Raw genomic sequence first — 14,527 nt, forward strand, 5'->3', positions numbered from 1 at the left:
CGAGTGACGTTTTTCAGTTCAGTATTGTATCGCCTTGTTGCTTAGAGACGAATCGAGCGGTTGCTGTGGAAACGGTGCAACAACAACCAGCACGCGCCAACTAGCCGGCCATCATGGAACGAGTGTGAGTCACATTTTTAAGAGAAAACTTGCATTATGTTAATTTTAAGCCCGTTTAAATGACTAAAACGTAAAATAAACTTGTAAGATAAACCACCAGTTTTGGTGATATTTGCGAATATGGCATTCATGTGCTTATATTTATGTAATAGTACGACGTGAGCAAACTATGCACCGTTAAATTCAATGCAAGTTGTTACGAAGCAGACTAAAGATAATGCTCCGTTTTAATTAATACTTGCAGAGAATAACAGTCCAGCTTTTGTGTGTAATCAAATGTGTGTTTCCATTTTCGGACACCGAATGTGTAATTTTGAACGTCAAGTTTATGTTCAAGTTAACATTTCTACTCTTAATTCAGTTTTAAACACATAACTAAATGTTTTATCACGTGATCAAACAACTGTATAAAAATGGATTTGAAACATTTACCGGTATGTTGTTTGTAAATTTGTTATACCAAACTGAACAATGATACCAATTTGCGACCGAGATTGTGCAGATTCGTCACACAGTACAGTTGAACGTAACAGATCCCGACTCCGAGACTAGGGATTAATTAATTTTAATTAATTGAAATTTCATTGATACAGGAAATTACTGCCAAAATTTGGAGTCACCAACCTGTCTCAAGCAGGGGAACTCACGTTTCTGTTTTCGCCCACTGCCACGTATGATGAAGTCACCTTGTGGAAAGTGAAGCGGCTCGGGCAAATTTATGGGAATAGATTGTCGTTTATGGAAAGGTCATCTTGTTTTATGAGAAAAATACATGCAATTTTTTTGGCATGGTCTAAGCCAAGGCCCTAAACCTATATATTTATTAAAGTTTGGTTAAAAATGCGCTGAAGTAAATACTTATATAGAAGTTTAATTAAAAATACACATAATTAAAGCATATAGTTACAGACGAATGCAGAAATATATATTTTTCATTTTCTGTCATATTTCTGACATATATTAACTTAAGTATATTAAATATACTAAAATGATATCAACTCAATTTACTCACCACTTTAGAGTGAAATCTTCCCTGGCTTAATTGAACACAAACCTATTCTGTTACATGAATGGCAATAGGTGGATATACTGTACACCTGTAAATTGTAATACAGTGATTTTACTTATAGAAGCCTTATTGAGACTGAAGAACATAAAGCCGACATGTATAACAGCTGGATGGTGAAAATGTAGTTCTTAAATTCAATGAAATAATTCATCATCATTAATTATTGAAGGCCTGCATCTTCATTCATGGTATATGAAGACAGGCGTAATGTAACCCAAGCACTTATCTCTGGTAAGTGAAAACACCGCCATAAATCATCATCAGGAATAAGATTTTTGAAAAACATTTTGTCATCTTTGTCTTGGCAACACGATGCCCTAATGGTTTGCACGTCGACCAACTCAGTTCTTAGATTCGATTCTCAACTCCAGCCTTCCTGTGTGGAGTCAACATGTTCTCCTCATGCTTGCATGTGTCTTTTTCTGAGTCCTTCGGTCATCCCAGATGACAATCTCTTTTCATATCATTGACTCAGTATAATGACCAAACATCCTGAGAAGCCCAGGGTGCACTACGGTGTGCCAGAGTGGTGCAAAAACAACGAGCAGCTGTCTGCCACTGCAGAGCTCGAGCGACATTTTTCCAATGCAATCCGCCAAGAGAGCAGGTCACTCCGCAATGAAACCAGTTGTAAGGTGGGTCCTTGTTGACGGCGCCATTCGCTCAAAATGCACTTTCCTCAAATTATGTTTTTTTTTATTTACTAAATTTGGGTCACTATCACACCCTCAGTTGTTGTCCTGTGTTATTACCCTACAGACAAACTGGGACGAAAGCGACACCTCGCGCATGTTGAGGGATCGGGTCTGGGATGTTTCAAGATGTAAGGATCTGCTCGTAACCTGTGCAAAGAAAGTAGATGACGAGATTGAAGCACTGACACTGGTAATCTCCTCGAGAAGGATGAACGAATATTACAATAATTCTAATCTGATTTCATCGACTGCTTCATAGGCCCCGGTGAGAATTGAACTCACCACCACTGACCTATGGAGTCTACCAGCTGCTAATAGACAGATTGGATGTATGGAATTTAAAAGGCAATTTGACAGAAATAGGCAGACAACCAAAGATTTACTTGGTTGATAAATTTCACGCTTTATGTGTGGGCAGGCACAACTTAGACCAAGCTACAAAAAATCTTGTAACATACACCACTGTCTCATTACTTCCTCAATTCTAAAAAATTCTAGAGAAACTCTCACTAGTCAATATTGCTTAAGGTCAAAGCGAACTACACCAATGGCATTAATAGAGTAATTTAAGTAAATCACAAATTCAATCAAACACTAAACACTACTTGTGGCATCCCCCAGGGCTCAATGCTAGGCCCTAAATTGTTCATCTTATATACAGTATCAATGTCCATGGTAACCACAGCTTGATTGTGTGTTGTGAAAGTCTAAAACCCGGACCGAGGAGACCTTGGCAGCCACAGTTGTTCCCCACGAGGTCACCATGGAGAGCCTGACCCTGAGGGAGGGACGTCAAGGATTTGAACTGGTCAACGACCCCGTTGAAAAGGAGTTAAAAAAAGAGGTGCACGTCATCGAAAAAGCGCAGCAAAGCCTGCAGCAGCACATAGACCAGGCCTTTGAACAGCTCTGGTAAGAATATCAGCACACCGACTTGAGGTTTCAGTCAATGGAGCAGCACTAATTAACATTGTGTCTTTCATTTCCAGTATTTTGCAGAAAATTCGACAGCAGCTGACTGCTGACCTTCAGAACAAGGTGGAAACGCTGGATATCGACAATACATGTCTGGAACTTACAATAACGTCATCTGAGATCTCCCTGAAGCCGGACCCGACTCGAATACCTGCAGGGTAAACATCTATCTATCCATCCATCCATTGCATCATGTACTGGTCAAAAATATTCCTTATCATTAACTTTAGTTCATGCACGCCACACGAGTGGATCCAGTTCACCAAGTTGAATTTGGCTCGCGCTCATGAAGCAATGGAAATGTCAGAGAAGATGAGGGAGGACATGAGTCTCACCAGAGTCACCGTACGTGTGATGAGACCACGAACCTCCACTAAATTGTACACAACATTTGAGTCTCTAACGTTTTCCTGTCCTCGATTCCTCCAGCTGCAAAATGAGTTGAAGAAGCAGCAGAGAGCCACAGAGTTTGCGCTGCGCAAGCGCAATCATGAAGAGCAACAGGCTTGTCGTGAGCTTGAGTGGCAACTGAAAAATGTGAGCTTACTGTATTTACACAACATCAACGTACGGTAGATTGTTTGGAAAAATTTGCTGCATCCTTTGTAGACTGAAGACGAGATAGCAGACATGGAGAACGACATATTCAAGTTGGATGCGGATCTGAAGGCAAAGACGGCCCCGCTGAAGCTGGCTCACACCAGACTGGAGAACAGAACCTGCCGACCTGGCATGGACCTCTGCAGAGATGAGGTGGGCATAAAGACGTCTCAATAAACAAACATTCATTGTTTGTCTGACTCCGTCTTTCCTGTTTCTAGGCACAACGTTGCCTTGTTGATGAAGTCAATCAGCTGCAGGCTACAATTGCCATTCTGAAGGAGAAGCTAGCTGAAGCTCAGTGAGTTAGTTCTACATGTGTTATAACATGGAACTCATGTTGGATACTCTATCATTTGTGTTTGTTTAGCACAATTTAAAAACAAACATTATAATAAGTGCATAAATGCAGAGTTGAGATTTCATTACAATGGCAGTGAAGGGGAAAAAATAAGATAAATATGAAAAATTAGGATTAGAATAAAAGATGTATAAGAGGATATGGATCTAAGATATAGCCAAGTTGTTTTAAAGTTTGCGGACTCTAAATGTAATATTTAACTGACGGCAAAATATCCCAACAACAGGGAAAATTAAAATTGCAACCATGCCTAGTTGGATACAAATGAAAATCAGATGAAAAGGCAAAAAAACTGAAAGGTAACAGGGAGATCTTGCTTATAATAGACACACTCGTGCATAAACAAGCAGGAATGGAAGTAATTGAGCTTATAATTGGGTAGTATTAAATATTTTCTAAAAAGAGGTGAAAAAGAATCACGTGTGGCTAGACAAAGAAATTGCTCTCAAAAATCGCTTTTAGGTTGACAATAGTCTACTCAGTACAGTATGTTGACTAGGTTGCAGCCCAAACAATATTACAGTATTTCATGAATTGAGATGAAAAACAATGATACATGTCATCAGCAAATAATAAAGGAAGATTACAAGACATCGGCAAGTCATTAAAACAATAAAGGGCCCAAAATCGATCCCTGGGGTACCCCACACTCAATTGTACTAATATTTTTGATACCACCATGGTCTTGGATGGAATTTTTTTAAGTCCTTGATTGAAATTTGGCAACACAGAGAGGCTGAAATCCGACTTTCAAAAAAAAGAAAATAAAAAAAGACTGTTGGGAATCAAATATAACTTTATGGAATACACATTAGAATTAAATTTGTTCAATTAGGTCAACGCTTGTGCTATCCTCTTTCAGGTACTCGTTACAGAGACTGAAGCATCATCACAACCAACTGATGCAGGATCACGCCAGGAAACTTGCCGCTTTGTCCCTGGAGCAACGTTGCATCACCATCCGCAACCGCCTCATCCCGATATTATACGGCGATGACACCACGGTACCACTGCTCCTACTCACCAGCTCGAGCGGGAGGAGCACCATGAATCTTGAAGCCTGATAAGATTTTGTTCTTTCTTTCCACTTGAATTACAATAATCTGCAAATATTTAATGTTTAAAGATATTCTGGAAATGTTAAACACATCAATTCTGTAAAGCTGTTGACATCTTATAGGACTTTTTTCCCCACTGGACTTGACTTGAGACTACTTGAAGTGTGGCATTCTGAAGTGTTGACTGAAGTGTTTCATCTAAATGTTGATAGAAATCGTTTTTAAACCATGGCTTGTCTCTAGGCCTGTTATCAAGATTTTTCTGGTATCTGAGTGTGTCCTTACAAGGCTCACGTTTGTGTTAAAGTCATTAGTTTTATACGGCGTTATCTTTAATGGCTTTGTTTGGCTCCGTCATAATGTTTGACCATCTGACGCTGTTTGCAGCATGAAGAGAATAATGTGAATCCTGACTCCCACATATATTAGTTATATGCAGCTATATAAGCATATGCTTAAAAAAAAAACTCACACAGGGTAGGCATTAAAAGGTTGTAACTTGTATCGTGGTTGTGTTTTAGCTATGACAGGGTCATAATATTTGAACGACTCTTTAGTATGATGCAGTTCAACACTCAAGCTGCAAAACATTGTAAATGAAGACCTCTGGCAAAACTGAGCAATCATGTCTTTAAAAGCTGAAACTGTGAAAGTACGTTTTTAATTAAATGTATTATATTGACATCATGATGTGGCAGGCGAGTGAACTTGTGTATTATTACTTATTATCACTGTCACAGCTTTCCAGAAACTAAACGAAAATAACACTCTTGTGATAGATATTCCTATAAAAAATAATAATGAAATAAAATGTCTCAATGTTTGCTTTTTTAAATTATTTTTTATGTCATTTGCTTTAGCTACAATATGCCAATACAGCAAACGTTAAAAACAGTGGGGGACCCAAAACACTTCCCTGCTGAATGCCATTGCAATGCATCATTGAGACGGTAAGTCTGTTTATTGGGTTTTGATTCGGTGATTCATGGTACGAGTCTTTCTGTGAACAAAAATAAATTGCTACTAAGCTACCAAGAACAATAAGAATTTATGAAAAGTATTCGAATAATATAATTTGTACATTTATTGTCCTCCCAACTGAGCAAACAAGTTTGTTAATTGCTTTCAGTTGAAGAATATTTAGTTAATCAAGATGTTAGGCGGTCTTTGGAAATACATGTCTTCCAAAATTAAATACAATTGGGTCCGCTTCTGATGGTATTCGCCGAAAATACAATAAATTATTCTATAATAGCATCAACATTTATTTTCAATTTTGGGTCAACAGACTAGTAAAAGTTTTGAACAACCACAAGGATTTCCTTGGAAAAACATTTCTTGGTATCTGCCATTATGCTCCAATAAAATGCTTCCACAACAAATCAGCACATTTTCTGCTCCATTTATTTCAGCGCAAGCTTTTTGTGCGACACACCCACGCCTCTGTCACACAAACACACCCATTTACTCACAACCATAAAACCATGAGATGCTCCTTCATGCTACAAACAAGTCATTTTCTATCTCAAAGACTGGCCTAGCTTCCCCTTCTCATCACATTCACGATAGTACTCACTCTGTACTGCAGTACAAGTGCAGACATTTGTCTAAAAAACCCCAGAATGACTAATGACAAAAATAATCTGTGCTTAAAGTCTATGGAAATTGAAACAAAATGTTTTGTGAATTGGGGTGGGTTGGGGGGTTTGCCCCCCCCCCCCCCAAAAAAAGAGAAGAATTTACCACTATGGACTCTTTTTCATTACGGCGTGAATGCCACACAAGTGGGTTAAACATGCTAATTTCGCCACTGTAAGAATGCTCACAGCCGAATTCACTTATGGCCAATTAAATACTGTAGTGGTGCCTGCCAGTGGGACGGTTTAAAAAAAATATAATGATGATAATGATAGTAAGAGTAATTAGATCAATGATAATCAATCTGGCATCCACCACACGTCTGTCTAGCGCAGTCTCTGTCTGCCTATTCAACGATCAACTCACACTTAGCGGTCTACCTTGCGCCAACTTTTAGACATGGTCTGAGGAGGCGTAGGTATAGGTCAACCTTTTTATCAAATTGTTTCTCCTCCAGGCGCAGTTTCAAGTGAGTGCTGGCACGAAAATGTGGACCCGCCAGGTACTGTATTTACTTCACAGTTCTCAAGTCTTTGCACGTTTTCAGTAGATATCTTTAAAAAAATCACACTTTTCAGGGTATTTGTGACTTTTTGCTTGTACATACAAAAAGTATTTCTATTCCACTACTTCCCACCACTTGCCCCCTTTAGCCCTCTACATCATTTAAACCACCTCGACCTGACAGAGATGACCGTACGCAACCCTCAATTATTCTGAATCATTTCACTTACAGGTCCAGATGCTTTTCCCTCCACTGAGAGGGCAATTATGACAGCCTGGTGCCTGCTAAATGTCCGATATTTCTGCATGAGCGCGTGCATCTTCTGATCGGTATCTCGCGCCCTTGATGTGGCGTACGACAACATGCCTCACTGCCTTCGTTGCCGGTACCTCAATCAGAACGGTCGCTCAATGAACAACAGCCTCCTTTTCCTAAATGGGGACTGGATTTTTGAGACGTCGAATGCAACTCAAGTAGCTAATAGCTAACAGATGGCACGTTTTTGCAGGATTTCCAGTTCGTCTCTGTGGTGTCGTCCCAAGCGTCTCCGAGATGCACGTGGCCGTCAAAGACTGCGTGGCTATCTTCGTCTATTCCTTCACTTTCTTGCTGGGCCTTCCCGCCAATCTGTTGGTTCTGTCCGTGTACGTCCGCAAAGCCCGCAAGCACGGCGCCACGCCCAACGTAGTCTACGCCCTCAACCTCTGCCTGGCCAATCTGGTTCTGGTGGCCTGGTTGCCCGTCAAGGCTTTGGAGACCTTGCTTCAAGACTGGCGGCTCCCGGCTCCCGTGTGCCCCGCTTATAGCTTCTTCCTCTTCTCGTCGCTCTACGGAAGCTGTCTGTTCATCACGGCCGTGACGATGGGACGCTACCTCAGCATCGCCTTCCCTCTCGTCTATAAACGCTATCGCCGGGCGAGGATCTCGTGCGTCATCAGCGCAGTCCTGTGGGCCTTTGTGCTGCTTCACCTCGGCGTCGGCCTCGTGGCAGAAGGCGGCGCCAACTTCGTCTCCGTCAAAGACGAGGCTTTGGCGTGCTACGGCCATTTCAACGCCTCCCAACTATCCGTGCTGCTACCCCTCCGCCTCGAAATGGCCGCCGTCCTCTTCCTCCTGCCTCTGATAGTGTCGTCCTTCTGCACGCTGCGCTGCGTCACCCTGGTGTGGCAATCCAACTTACGGCCCGTGGGGAAAAGGCGAGTCCTCGCCGTGGCGCTGTCCACGCTGGCTGTGTTCGTGGTGTGCTACGCTCCCTACAACGCCTCGCACGTGGTGGGCTTTGTGTCGGGGGAAAACGTCGCGTGGAGAACGTACGCCATGCTGACGAGCTCCTGTAACGTTTTCCTGGAGCCCGTCGTCATGTTGATGCTGTCACCGGCCACATCGAGGGGGATGGTGGGAAGAATTTGCGGAGGGCAAAGCAGGTTCAGTCGTACTGAAGCGTTACGCCATCATTGCACCACTCCAAACACTGCGGCTAATGTCAGGTCGCCAGCTACGATCACCGAGGGGAGCCAAGCTGCGGCGGGCGGGTCTAAACTGAGTCAGGAATGAGGTGACTATCTTATTATTAGAATACACACGGGCTCACTCAGTGGACACTTGAGATACAAGTGACCAAATTGACAATATTTTCAAGATACAAGCCGTCGTTCTTCTCTGAGTTGTTTTGCTTTGACTTGAGAGCAAAAATTTGAGAGCACTGTCTGGTGGCAGAGAACACAACTCACTCCACAATAAGAAATGAGCAATTCCTATGTGTAAAACCAAAAGAATTACGCATTTGTATTCAAAACAAGCACATAACTTTGCCTTAAAGTCTGCTAGCTTAATGCTAAAACATCATTTGAAACGTAGCATCTACGCTGCAAATTTGTTAACAAATATAGACGGTCAATTTAACAATACTGCAGGCATATATTCTTTATCCTTTCCTAAGAACAACTCCCAGTATTGCAACTTACTTTGTCATTTACAATTGTGAACCTCTTCTTTGTGGGCGCATGACTGTATTTTACTGCTCCCTGGTGGCCAAGTCACACACACACCAAATGTTATTACTGTATGTTTTTACAATATAGAGTGCTATTTTCCTTATTAAAAACACATTACAAAAACTTGTGTTGTTTTTTTGGGGGGGGAGACTGGAACGGATGAATGGAATTGACATTCTTTTTCAATGGGGAAAGATAATTTGAGTTATATGTGTTGTTATTCCACAAATGCAATATTAATCAGAATGCTGTGTTTAGACTAGTGTCGTAGTGTGGCCGCATACATCACATTATAATGAAATTTTGGGGGGGTTGACTTCCACTTAGAGCAATAATGTAATCATGACTGAGACAAATATGTCATTCAGTGCTCATTAAATCATCCTGTCATTGATATAAACATTACCTTCGTCAAACTGCACTCCCGCCGATTTATTGACTCATGATGACCGTATTTTTTTTTTTTCAATTTACTATACGCATTTAACACTTGGTGGACACTGAAGCAAAAATAAAAACACCGACATCCAACTCATCAGATTTCAATGACACATCATCCTGGCCACTCTTTCTCTTCCGAGACCTTTGACACTCTGAGTGATTAATCCCCATGCAACAATGTGAGATTACGAGCAGTTGCGGGGTGTTCATGTTTGAAGAGTGCGGGCGACAAATATTGTGTCCAAAAGCTTATTAAATTTCCGCCGGTGAAGGTGAGATAGCAGATACTGAACGTGATATACTTCTTACGATGTGTGAAAGAGGAACAACAGTCATGCTGTGATGGAGAGACTGAGGCATCATGTTTGATGGTGGTGAGGTAGGCATAATTCAATGTGTTAGTTATATTATTAATAATACACGGTATTAATTAAAATCGCTAATAATTTCATTGCATTTATAGCACTTTGGAAAAGAGATCTTAATATATCGTTTTATTATAAACCTCTTTTGTATTCATTTTAAATGGACTGGTCAAATCCATCCTCACTTATCTGCAAGAATTTCTTGGAAAATGATTTATTGCTAATGGCATTCTGTTAAAAATGTTGCAAGCCTCTCAAAAAAAAAATTTTTTGGTGGATTAATTTCATTTTTGAAAAGAGCTATTCATGTAGGCTATACTGCAATTATACATTTTCTCTTGCAGTTTCAGATGCTGTTAAAAGAGGTGAAAGGTAGTATTACATTAAATGGTATTATTTTACATTACAGTGATTGCCTTGAGATTCGAGTGACTCCATTTATAGGTTATCCAAGATATGAGGAATCGTTCAGACAATTATTTGCTTTGACTTGAGAGCAAAAATTTAAGATACGAGCGTTGTATGGAAGCGGTAATCTCAACTCACTTCCCAATTACCAGCACTTTGGCTAATAATCATAATAATAATAATAATTCTGGACAAATACTGAAAAAGCATTAAAAAAAAGTTGCCAGTCCCAGTTTAATAAATTCACTGCCAAACAAAACAATCCAATAGCTCAATGCTGATGGTAATAATTAACATCTACATTGCGGTGCTATAAATTGATAGCACACAAATGGCAAAACAAGATGTACAAAGACAATAGTACTGTCATATATTCTTTATCCTTTGCGATGAATGACTATGCCGTACCGATGAGAGAAGCTGAAATGTTTTCTTGTTATTTGCATTTATTTAACATTGTGTATTTTTACAACTATTAATGTAATGCAATACTAATTAATATGTGATTAGATGGAGTGTACCTGAAGTGAGAAACTGACATGAGCTCAATAATGACCATGATGCCTTCTCCAGTGTGCGTCAGGGAGAGGAATGCTCCACCTTCTGCTATCTGTCTACATCTTCACCTTCCTGATGGGGGTGCCGGCCAACATCCTGGCATTCTGCACCTTCTGCCGCAAGGTGCGCACCCGGGCGGCGCCCATCGACGTCCTCCTCCTCAACCTCACCATCTCCGACCTCATCTTCTTGGCTTTCCTGCCCTTCAAAATGAAGGAGGCCTCGGACAACATGGCCTGGGAGCTGCCCTTCCCGCTTTGTCCTTTCACCGGCTTCGTCTTCTACGTCACCATCTACAACAGCACCCTGCTGCTCACCGCCGTAGGTGTGGAGCGCTACCTGGGCGTGGCCTACCCGCTCAGGTACGCCCTGTGCCGCAGGCCCCGCTACGCCGTGGCGGCCTGCGTGCTCTTCTGGGTGGTGACCTCTTTGAACCTCAGCATCGTCTACATCATGCCGTACGTTCAATGGGAAAACGACCTGGCCAAGCCGCCGTCCACCTGCTACTTGAATTTCACCGGAGACGAGCTCAAAATCCTGCTGCCGGTCCGCCTTGAGCTCTTCTTCGTCCTTTTCTGCGTCCCCTTCATCATCTGCTGCTTCTGCTACGTGAACTTCATCCTCATCTTGTCGCGTCTCCCAAACATCAGCAGGCGGCGGAGGCTGCGGGCCATCGGACTGGCCCTCGGCACCCTGGTGGTGTTTGCAGTCTGCTTCGGGCCTTACAACGCCTCCCACGTGGTGGGCTTCGCGCGTCAGGAGAGCGAGCATTGGAGGACCGTGGCGCTGCTCTCGAGCACCCTCAATGCCTGCCTGGATCCGTTTATCTTCTACTTCTCGTCGGCCGCAGTTAGGAGCATGCTAAAACATTGCATTAGGAATGTCGCGGCAAAGCTACACATCCTGAGGTGCGAGTGGACTTCCTGCTCGCACCACTGAGGACAAAAACATCAGCCAAGGAAGTGCTTGCAATGTCTTGTGTTATATACTGTACATTACTCACTAAACTAATGAAATGCCTCCAACTAAAATAAAAAAACTGGTTTGTTCACAAACTAAAACTAATAAAAACTACATTAAAATTGAAGTCACCACATAAATGTTCTTTACAATATGTACTTTAAACACAGCATTTTGATGAATATTGTGTTTATGGAATATGAGTTAAACAGCCAAATCCACCTATTTGCATCCACTGCACAGGGCGGCCATTTTGTGACTTGTTATCGACTGAAAATGACTTCAGAGTTGCTCAGGCCTCAGGTAATGACCGATTACGGTGAACCGTGAACAACTGTGATGTCATTTTCCGTTGACAGCAAGTCGCAAAATGGCCGCCCGCTGAGATGGATTAAAACGGGGGGGATTTTGTTGCTTAACTCACATACCACAAATGCAGTATTTAGCCAAATAGTAATGGCACTGCATAGACCATATTGCAAGGAACACTGCTTTGGAATGACTTCACTCTAAAAACTATTAAAACAGATTATTATTATTTTTAAAATAAAGTCGAAACAAAATAAAAATTAACTACAATGAAAAATCCAAAGTTATTACACACACACAAATTTTTTATATATATATATATTCAGCCTATCGTGCAATTTCAAAATGAACCTAAAATACACTAGATCATTTCAAAAATGTTGAAACATCTACACATGTGCATTATAAAGTTGAGTGAATCCCAACATTAAGTTCACTTTTAAAGGTCAGGGGACATTTTTGGTTCAACCTGAAATTTAACCTGAATATTTTGTATGTATTTGATAATTGCATGCAATTCTGTCATTAATACAATGCATTTTAAATTATATAACTAATACAATAGTACAGCTATAAGTACCATTAAAAGACCCTCTGGTTTTCTTTTTCCAGCAAGGACACAGCCATTTTATGCACATGATCTCCATTATCAAGGGCTTATATCTTTCTTGAAGTTATATACTTAATACATTACTTATATACTATAATTGTAAATACAACTGCATTTTGTACTTGATCAGCAGCATGCTCTATTGGGTTGACATCAGATGACCATTGACAAATATTCAATTTGTTTTCAAAAAGTGTCATAGATTTGTTTTGCAAATATTATCCATCAGCACTGTGAAGCTATTTTGCTGTATTTGTTTGTATGTGTCATAACGCCTCCACCATGTTTAACACATTGTGAAATATGCTTTGGATTATGAGCTCTTCCTTCGAGCATATATGGACAACAGCCATTGACATTCCCGCCTATGGACAATTTAGAGTCACCGAGTACAGGGAGGACATGCAAACACGTACACACGCAAGTGTCCACCCAACACATCTGCTGCCTGCTTGAGAGTTTAATCAGACAGGGGCAAAGCAATAAACAATAAGGGGGCTGTTTGAAACACGAAGCAGATACTGCAATGTTTACTTTTGCTAATCTAAATTCAATTCATAAACACTGGCCGTGTGGTGTGTACATACAAACATTACTCGTCACTCATCAGCGTCATGAAGTTATAAAGTGATGTGAGAGAACACACACTATTTCCTGGCTTTAATTAGGAAATGTCACCCTCCTTTGTGGTTGCCGTATACATATAAAATATCTTTACGGCCGTACACTAAGTATTGGTACAATGTGTGACTTTAAAATGTATATTTGTCATTGAGATGACAGCTGTATTGATTTGTTGATATTAATTTTGAATAAAATTAAGATAAGAAAATGCTGCTGTTTTAATTTAATCATAATTATTTTTACCTCATATGTGATCAATATATTTTTGGGTGAAAAGACTACCTGGGTTAATAAACGTATTACAGTACAAATACTTGTGGTGCTCTCTTTTGTTGCTAGTTTATGTATGTGAGTCTGTCTTCATGTCAGTGTGCCGGCCAGAAAAAATAAAAATAAATAAATAAACCTCCTACCAGCATGAACGACCACAGCAGTGAAAGTCTCCGAGCTTCAGGACCAGACCAGATCTGGCCTGCATAGAAACAGGTCCAAATAATAATTAGACAAATACTAAAGAAATAACACAACCTACATTATAATTATCAGTTTAACTGTTCGATTGCAATAATTGCATTCCACTTGATGGGTCATATTCAGAGAAATATTGCGTGACGCACGCTACTAAACCAGTGCCTCTTAATTTCTCATACACCCCCCCCCCCCCCAAAAAAAAAAAACCCCTCTCCGCTGCAACTATAAATAGTATAATTTTTCTATTAAAAATAAATAAATGAAGTACAGTACACCTTTTAGGAGCTCAGCTAATACTCCTTGTAGACTCTGACGAGGGCCATTGCCACCTACTGTAGTGGAAGTGCAATTATACACCATTCTACTCGTAAAAAGTTCCACTTAACTTAACGCCCCCCCCCCCCCCACCTATTTCAGTAGGACCATACTAACCACACCGAATAGCCAGATAGCCGCTTGGCTCGGCTAAAACATTAAAATGTATGGGCCGCTAACTAGCCTATAGGCTACATTAGCGATTAAGCTAACCCATTCAAACAATGGAAGGGAAAGCTTAAGCTATGTTAACACAACTCGTCAATTATTTTATTTAATTGTATACTTGGCTCCGTTTCACTCAGTTTCAGACCGTTTGGTCGTAATGTAAGCAAAACAGCATACTGTAACCTGTTACAAACGTTTTCCTTCCCGGTGTTGTCACACCACTTCCGCATTTTAGTGCAATGCTCACGCACGTGACCACATGTCACAAGTCACGTTTAATTTA

The 14,527-nt window shown here is 40.8% G+C and overlaps 3 protein-coding genes across 4 annotated transcripts; all 3 read left to right on the forward strand.

Moving 5' to 3' along the window:
* Positions 1-73: 73 nt before the first annotated feature.
* tekt2 (tektin 2) lies at positions 74-5,713 on the forward strand. Of its 2 annotated transcripts, XM_086062346.1 has the most exons (10): positions 74-124; positions 1,665-1,824; positions 1,949-2,074; positions 2,591-2,796; positions 2,874-3,017; positions 3,090-3,204; positions 3,289-3,396; positions 3,469-3,612; positions 3,681-3,760; positions 4,683-5,713. In XM_086062346.1, exons 1-10 carry the CDS (start codon positions 114-116, stop codon positions 4,882-4,884), a joined length of 1,296 nt encoding a protein of 431 aa, XP_085918472.1. In that variant the 5' UTR covers positions 74-113; the 3' UTR covers positions 4,885-5,713. The 2 variants fall into 2 exon arrangements, with proteins under 2 accessions (XP_085918472.1, XP_085918473.1); XM_086062347.1 differs by lacking the exon at positions 74-124.
* Positions 5,714-7,573: 1,860 nt separating this feature from the next.
* Positions 7,574-8,668, forward strand: LOC147157926 (free fatty acid receptor 3). Its single transcript, XM_086062716.1, has one exon. The coding sequence runs from the start codon at positions 7,574-7,576 to the stop codon at positions 8,573-8,575; it is 1,002 nt and encodes a 333-aa protein (XP_085918842.1). The 3' UTR covers positions 8,576-8,668.
* Positions 8,669-10,820: 2,152 nt separating this feature from the next.
* Positions 10,821-11,801, forward strand: LOC147157927 (free fatty acid receptor 3-like). The gene has a single exon (XM_086062717.1). The coding sequence runs from the start codon at positions 10,821-10,823 to the stop codon at positions 11,724-11,726; it is 906 nt and encodes a 301-aa protein (XP_085918843.1). The 3' UTR covers positions 11,727-11,801.
* The last annotated feature ends 2,726 nt before the right edge of the window (positions 11,802-14,527 follow it).

Source organism: Leptonotus elevatus, chromosome 19 (assembly GCF_054856555.1).
Source record: "Leptonotus elevatus isolate MCC_2025b chromosome 19, RoL_Lele_1.0, whole genome shotgun sequence".
Lineage (NCBI taxonomy): Eukaryota > Metazoa > Chordata > Actinopteri > Syngnathiformes > Syngnathidae > Leptonotus > Leptonotus elevatus.